The 7500-nt window shown below is 40.7% G+C and overlaps 2 protein-coding genes across 2 annotated transcripts in view; both read right to left on the reverse strand.

Moving 5' to 3' along the window:
- Positions 1 to 1805, reverse strand: part of LOC117597931 (histone H3-like centromeric protein A) — a 5608-nt gene extending 3803 nt beyond the window's left edge. The window contains exon 1 of the mRNA XM_053237249.1: positions 1660 to 1805. The gene's annotated coding sequence lies outside the window, so the exon portion shown is untranslated. The remainder of the gene's footprint in view (positions 1 to 1659) is intronic.
- Positions 1806 to 2491: 686 nt separating this feature from the next.
- The window catches only part of psmb10 (proteasome 20S subunit beta 10), a 6979-nt gene continuing 1970 nt past the window's right edge, over positions 2492 to 7500 (reverse strand). The window contains exons 2-8 of the mRNA XM_034307144.2: positions 6862 to 6955; positions 6657 to 6754; positions 5721 to 5861; positions 5478 to 5593; positions 4207 to 4265; positions 3929 to 4080; positions 2492 to 2693 (exon numbers count right to left, since the gene is read on the reverse strand). Coding sequence (XP_034163035.1) covers positions 2582 to 2693; positions 3929 to 4080; positions 4207 to 4265; positions 5478 to 5593; positions 5721 to 5861; positions 6657 to 6754; positions 6862 to 6955 — 772 coding nt within the window. The 3' untranslated portion in view covers positions 2492 to 2581. The remainder of the gene's footprint in view (positions 2694 to 3928; positions 4081 to 4206; positions 4266 to 5477; positions 5594 to 5720; positions 5862 to 6656; positions 6755 to 6861; positions 6956 to 7500) is intronic.

Raw genomic sequence — 7500 nt, forward strand, 5'->3', positions numbered from 1 at the left:
AACAAGGTGCAAACCACTGGTAACATTCAAGAACAGGAAAGCCAGAAAACATATTTAAAAAAAAAAAAAAAAAAAAAAAAAAAAAAAAAAAAAAAAAAAAGCCTCCCATGTTCTGGAATAAGATTCTTTGGACTGATGAAACCAAGATTAACTTGTACCAGAATGATGGGAAGAGAAAAGTATGGCGAAAGAAAGGAACAGCTCATGATCCAAAGTATACCACATCATGTGTCAAATATGGTGGAGGCAGTGTCATGGCATGGGCATGTATGGCTGCCAATGGAACAGGCTCACTGGTGTTTATTGATGATGTGAATGCTGACAGAAGTAGCAAGGTGAATTCTGAGGTGTATAGGGCTATACTCTCTGCTCACATTCAGCCAAATGCTACAAAACTGATAGGATGCTGCTTCACAGTGCAGGTGGATAATGACCCTAAACATACTGCGAAAGCAACTCAAGACTTTTTGAAGGCAAAGAAATGGAATATTCTTCAATGGCCAAGTCAGTCGCCTGATCTCAACCCAATAGAGCTGCTTTTCACTTACTGAAGACAAGACTGAAGGCAGAAAGACCCACAAACAAGCAGCAACTGAAGATAGCTGCAGTGAAGGCCTGGCAAAGCATCTCCAGGGAGGAAACTCAGAATTTGAGTTTTGAGAACATGGGCTCCAGACTTCAGGCAGTCACTGACTGCAAAGGATTTTCATCCAAGTATTAAAATTATGGTTATATTTACAATTATGTCACTTTGTCCAAATACCTTTGAGCCCCTGAAAATGGAGGTACTTTGTTGAAAATGGCTGTAATTCCTAAATGGTAAATGCCTTATTTTTATGGAACCTTTTAAAATAAAGCTGAAAGTCTACACTTCCATCACATCTTGATTGTTTTATTTCAGATCCATTGTGGTGGTGTATAAAGGCAAAATCACAAAAACTATGTCATTGTCCAAATACTTCCGGACCTGACTGTATATAGTGCACTATGTAGTTTAGAAGCACAGCTTAGGGATTATATGTTATGTATTAAACATGCATCCTGTGCGTAATAAACACACAAAATGGAATTAATACTTAAACAATATATAAAATGTGAAACATCAGGCCAGATGTGTTTAAGACACAAACTCTGCATACAGATGTGCCACGTCACGTACAAATACACTTAGGAAGACTTTTAAAAATAACTCAATATATTAATAATAAAATAAAAGAAAACACTATGAGTTAATATAGTTATTTAGCATTATCCAAAATGAATAATTCATTATTTACAGATATTACATCATTATTTATATTTATATAAATATTTATAACCGTTTTATCTCGTTATTATTATTTCACATCAGTTACTCCAGCTATTCAGTCTAAATAACGCTACAGTAACTCGAAATAACGACATGATCTCTTAAAATAACGCTGTATTAAGTGGAAATAACGACATGATCTCTTAAAATAACGCTGTATTAAGTGGAAATAACGACATGCATGTGTAAGAACTGCTTTTTATCGCTGCTTTTCTCGGGTTTGTTTACATGCAGCGCCTTTTTCCTGAATAACGCTAACTTCCTGCAGCACTGTGCACTTCTACTGTACAAACCCCACTGCACTCATGTGCACATTAATCAATAAAATAAATAATAAACCCAGTTTTCACCTGTAAATGATGAATTTGCTCGGATTTCCCCCGGATTCAGTCTGTTTTTATCCTCAGCGCCTCCAGGAATTTAAACAATGCCGCTACACCACCGGAACTCTCAACCCACCAATCAGAGAAGAGATTTTCCAGTGACGTCAGTTAACAGACCGTTACTACGGAGAGCGCACGGGGACAAAATAGACCGTTCTTATTTTTTTCAAACGTTTGAAGGGTTTTAAATCACGTGACCCGCCTTGTGCTGATATTCTCTAAGTTTGTCCACTTTCCTCATTTATTTATTTATTTTTAACGCCATTAACTGCAAAGTTATGCATTAAGGAGGCTGTGTTAGTGCTGAGAATATGAGAATGTCAAACTTCAGTGGATTTAGAGCCTCAGTATTACTCTGCGAATCAACAGGACACATTTCCTGCTGAAAACAAAACAAAACAAAACAAAAAAACAATAGAAACCATTAGAGAAATTTTAATGGTTTCCATGGGATGTTTTTTTGTTTTTCGCACCATTCTGTGTAAACTCTCGCGACTGTTGTGTGTGAAAATCCCAGGAGATCTTCAGTTTCTGAAAAACTCAAACCAGCCGTCTGACACCAAAAGCCATGCCAAGTCACAGAGATCAGACTTTTTCTTCATTCTGATGTTTCTTGTGAACATTACCTGAAGCTCTTGACCTGTGTGTGCATGATTTTATTCATTGTGCTGCTGCCACATGATTGGCTGATTAGATAATTGCATAGGTGTACAGGTGTTCCTAATAAAGTGGATGGTGAGTGAATACTGAGATAATGTGACACGAACTGATGGAGAAATGACACACCTACTCACACATCTTTTCATGTCATGCTTCAATGCATAGATTTTAATTCCTTCTCCATAAACAGATACAAAAAGAGAGCAAAAAAGCAGCATGTAGTGGAGCTTCACTGGCTGTCCATCATCTGAACAGATTCCTCCACGACGTCCAGGGTGAGAGGCGTGATCGTCTTCGTCAGCACCGGTGTTGTTCCTTGCTTGTACGTATACTTGCCTTCCCTGGAGCAGAGAAAGTGAAACACAGAGAAGGATTTATCTCACACATCCTCAGTCCTGTCGTTTATGTCTTCAGCTGAGTGGATATCAGACAGAAGAGGAATCACGTTGTGGATGATGTGATAAACCACAGTGTGTGTGTGTGTGTGTGTGTGTGTTACAGTAATATACTGAGTGACAGGGTGGTGCGATGAAGTGGAGATACTGTCACCACCCCAAAGTTAATGATTTTAATTTACCAGCAAGTGTTTTATTCCTTTTATACAACAGCAATTACCAACAATAACATTTTTTTATTAATTAAAAAACAACACATTATACCTTTTTTCATCATATCTGTTTATCTTTACATTTAATGCTGTAAAAAAGTGAGTTCCTGATCTCGCTTAGGTTATAGCAGCTTTATTCTCTCTCCTGACGTTAATAAGCGAAATATACGCAGCTTGTCATGTTACTGAGAAACGGCAAAGAAGCATAAACTCCTCTGTCCTGAAGATGTTGGAAAACTTAACGTTACAGCTTTACCTCTGACTGTTACTGTCACATAACTCCCCCTTCCGTGTCTGTTGTTTTGATTTGATCACGATCCGTGTGTGTTTTATCGTAATTCTAGTCATGTCTCCGCCCCTGTCTTTTCATTGGTTTATGGCCCTAGTGTGTCCCTGTTTTCAGTTACCTTCTGATTCATTTATCTATTTAAACCCATCTGTTTCGTTGTCTCATTGTGAAGTCTTATCATGCTACGTGTCTGCTAACTTCGAGCCTTTATACGGGGATTCCTTGTTCCCATGTTTCCCACCTTGTCTTTCCTAGTTCTGTGTTTGCCTTGTTCCACATTTCCCGGTTTTCTGATCTTTGACTATGTGATTTATGATTATAGATTTGAACTACGCGCTGAAATGTGACTATGATTTTTGGATGTTTCCCAATAAAATCTCACATCTGATCTCACGCGATTGCGTCCTGCCTCTTCACCACCACACCGCATGCTACAGTTACAAAGCACTGACACTGGAGACTCCTTCCATAAATGTTAAATAAACGTTTTTAATCCGTTTACGTTGAGCGTCTGCCACACACGTCCCTGTGAGCGAGCTGTTACTATAGAAACGATAACGTATTAGAAGGAGTGCATTAATATAAACCTGTGATTTCAGAGCTGCTCTTATAGAAAATTAATTAACACCTGACCAATCAGATTAGAGAATTTAGCAGTGCTAAAGGGATTAAGGTCTTACTTCTGTCCCTTCTCGACAGGCTGGTCATAGCCCCGCAGATAATCTACTCCTTTCTCCGTGATCACACACAGATCAATGTTGCTACCAGAGCCCAGGTCACAGAAGATCCCAGCGGCGATGGCGTCACGCACCAGCTGCTTCCCCTCCTCCAGCTGAGCAAGAGCGACGGAGAGAGAGAGAAAGAGAGAAAGAGAACTGTGTATACATGACCATACAGGAAGTGGTCTATAAGACTCCTCCACAAATAAAAACAAGTCATATGTAATAATCTATTTTACCTCCATGTTGGGTTTGTATCGGTCTTCAAACACAGAGATGGCTGCAGCTGCTCCAGAACCTGCAAAATATTCATCATTTTATCAAGAAAGGTTTTCCCTCAGACACACTTTATACCAACATACAGTGTAAAGTCATTATTTTAGACCCATTTTAATGACCATGCTCGCTGACACTGCTCTGTGCACTCAGCTCAGCCGTCCTCACACTCTCTATTACACACTGTTTAACATCATAAAGGGGTTTTATCAGGTTACTTCTACTGTAGGAAGGTGTTGTAGTTCCTCCTCTTGATAGTTGCACAGAACACAGTTTGCAGTCTGCTTTGATCATTAACTGTGAATTAGAGCTGAAATCAACACCAGCATTATCAAGTCCAAGACCACGACTAGCCAAGATCAAGTCAAGACCGAGTCTTAAAGCGGTCGAGGCCAAGGCAAGATCGAGTCCAAATGAAAGTGAGAGTCAAGATCGAGACGGGAAAGCACCGCAACCTTTTTAAGACTTTACTTCAACTGTTTGGCTTCATTCGTTTTCTGTTTTCTAGAAGAAATAATTACTTCTTCAAACTTTGTTCATGCGAAAACAAAACAAACTTTTTTTTAACAGATTCTCAATTAAAACCAAGGCTATATTTAACAAACTTTGCATATTTAACAAGCCCATATTTAGAAAACGCCTTGAGACCTGGCTCTACATGAAATACGTCCAGCTCGCTGTCATTTCCTGTCATCAGTTAATTAGCGTGAGAGAGTACATCTCTCACTAGGATTACATCACATACACAATTGGTTGCAAAACTCTTGCATCTTTTGCACACTACGTCCTCAAAAAGCTGCTAAGATTCCTCTCTTCAACCTGCTGAACACTTTCTACATATTTTTACATATAACATCTATATTTTGTCTAAGTATTCTTTTATCATATTCCACTTTTATTATATTCTGTTTAAGTATCACAGTTGCACTGTGGGACGAGGCACTAAGGAAAAACATTTCACTACATTAATACACCACGTGTATGTAATGTATGTGACAAATAAAGAACCTTGAACCTTGAGCATAGTATCACCTGGTATTGGTTATCGGTATCTGAGTACTAGTAAACGGGTATCAGACAGACGCCTGATCCCAGAATAGGTATCGATGCTTCCCTTACTGAACGTACTGTAGTGTACTACATGTGGTTTAGTGTAATTAAAAAATATAGAGAAATTATTTATAGTCTAATACTGATTGTTTCTGTCAGTAGTGCACTTGCTCAGGACTCGTACCCATGGCAGCAAAGGGCAGTCTATCATAGGAGCCGTGAGGGTAGATGCTGAAGAGCTGGAAGCCGTTAACGTCCACTCCTCCGACGATGAGAGACGAGCCGATGTGTCCCTGATACCTGGCACACACAAACACATCCAACCCCTCAGCCCACGGTTTCAAACAATCCGATTAAAATCTGTTCCTCTAACGAGACTCAAACGTGCTTCAGTGATACAAGTGTTCATCGCATAAACGTCTCTCACCTGAACAGCAGCTGTTTGAGCTGCCGTGTCACAGTGACGACGAGAGGAGGACGTCCCGTGCTGAGAGAATGCAGCTCGATGTTTGATGACATCATCTGGGTGGTGATGTCAGCATCTGCTGCCACGCCCGCTCCACAACAGCTAGCCAATCACAGTGAGGTTAGAACATTACAGCTGGCCAATCACAGTGAGGTTAGAACAATCAGGGTGAGATTAGAGCACTACAGCTAGCCAATCACAGTGAGGTTAGAACACTACAGCTGGCCAATCACAGTGAGGTTAGAACACTACAGCTGGCCAATCACAGTGAGGTTAGAACACTACAGCTGGCCAATCACAGTGAGTTTAGAACACTACAGCTGGCCAATCACAGTGAGTTTAGAACACTACAGCTGGCCAATCACAGTGAGTTTAGAACACTACAGCTGGCCAATCACAGTGAGTTTAGAACATTACAGCTGGCCAATCACAGTGAGGTTAGAACACTACAGCTAGCCAATCACAGTGAGGTTAGAGCACTACTACTAGCCAATCACAGTGAGGTTAGAGCACTACTACTAGCCAATCACAGTGAGGTTAGAACACTACAGCTGGCCAATCACAGTGAGGTTAGAGCACTACTACTAGCCAATCACAGTGAGTTTAGAACACTACAGCTGGCCAATCACAGTGAGGTTAGAACAGCTCGTTCTCAGAGAGACTGTAGATGGAGAGATGAGCTTTAACAGGAACAGCGCAGTTCTTACGGATTTTAAACAAAATCTGAATCTTCAGCTTGTAAAGAAAATGAAACTCAACCTGTCCTCAAACAGCATCATATTAGAACTCGATAGTTAAAGTGAAATTAGCGTGCCACAGCTCCCAGGGCAGAGTTCACACCAGGATTCATGAAGCTCCTGCACCAAGCCACATAAAAAAAAAAATCAAGCCACTCACTATATGTTGGGTGCGATGTAGTGGATCTTCATGCAGTTTTTATCGGCCACGACCATGTCGTCTGTAGCCCGAGTGTCAGCGCCGAGGATCACTCCGTCCTGCAGGGGTAAAGAGCAGAAGCAAACGAAACAGAGAAGAATTCATTTTAAACCGTGATAATAATGCAGTAACGACGCTCTGTGCCGTGGTTAGAAGAGTTTCGGACCTTGAATATGATCCCGCCGATGGTGGTGCCAGTCTTCCGGGCTTTTGGAGCGCTGTAGCCCTTCTCCGACAGGCCGGCCTCCAACACCGCATTTCTGACAACAGGAGAAGAAAGAAGAAAGATTGTAGGAATTTGAGAAACATTTACAATATTATCATGATACTGAATTTCAGAAAATACTCCTTCATCAGAGCAGGTGGAATTCTCAAACATCAACAATCTTTCAGCTCAAAACCGTATCGCATCTAAACATCTCAAAATCGGAAATCAGAAAGGCTGTAAGGCTGAGACGTCAGCGAGGTGGATGGAGTCGGCGTTTCTGATGATGGAGAACGAATACGGAAACATGAAACTTTATGTGTGACTTTGGATACACGACTCTCCCATCACAGCCCTGCACTAGCGTTGTGGTGGCGTGTAACAGAAGCCGGCTATCGCACTGTTCGGCGTTTATTTATCACGCAGCAATGACGCTGACTTCACTGTTAACAGGAAAATCCGACGTGAGCGTTTTGATGTGATATCAGATATGTTTCAGTTTTAGAACCTCATTTGAACATGTCTTCACGTGTTGTTGATATGATAAATGATTATTGCAAATCAATGAATATGCAAATTAGCTTGTGATGTCACCTGGTC

Source organism: Pangasianodon hypophthalmus, chromosome 9 (genome assembly GCF_027358585.1).
Source record: "Pangasianodon hypophthalmus isolate fPanHyp1 chromosome 9, fPanHyp1.pri, whole genome shotgun sequence".
Lineage (NCBI taxonomy): Eukaryota > Metazoa > Chordata > Actinopteri > Siluriformes > Pangasiidae > Pangasianodon > Pangasianodon hypophthalmus.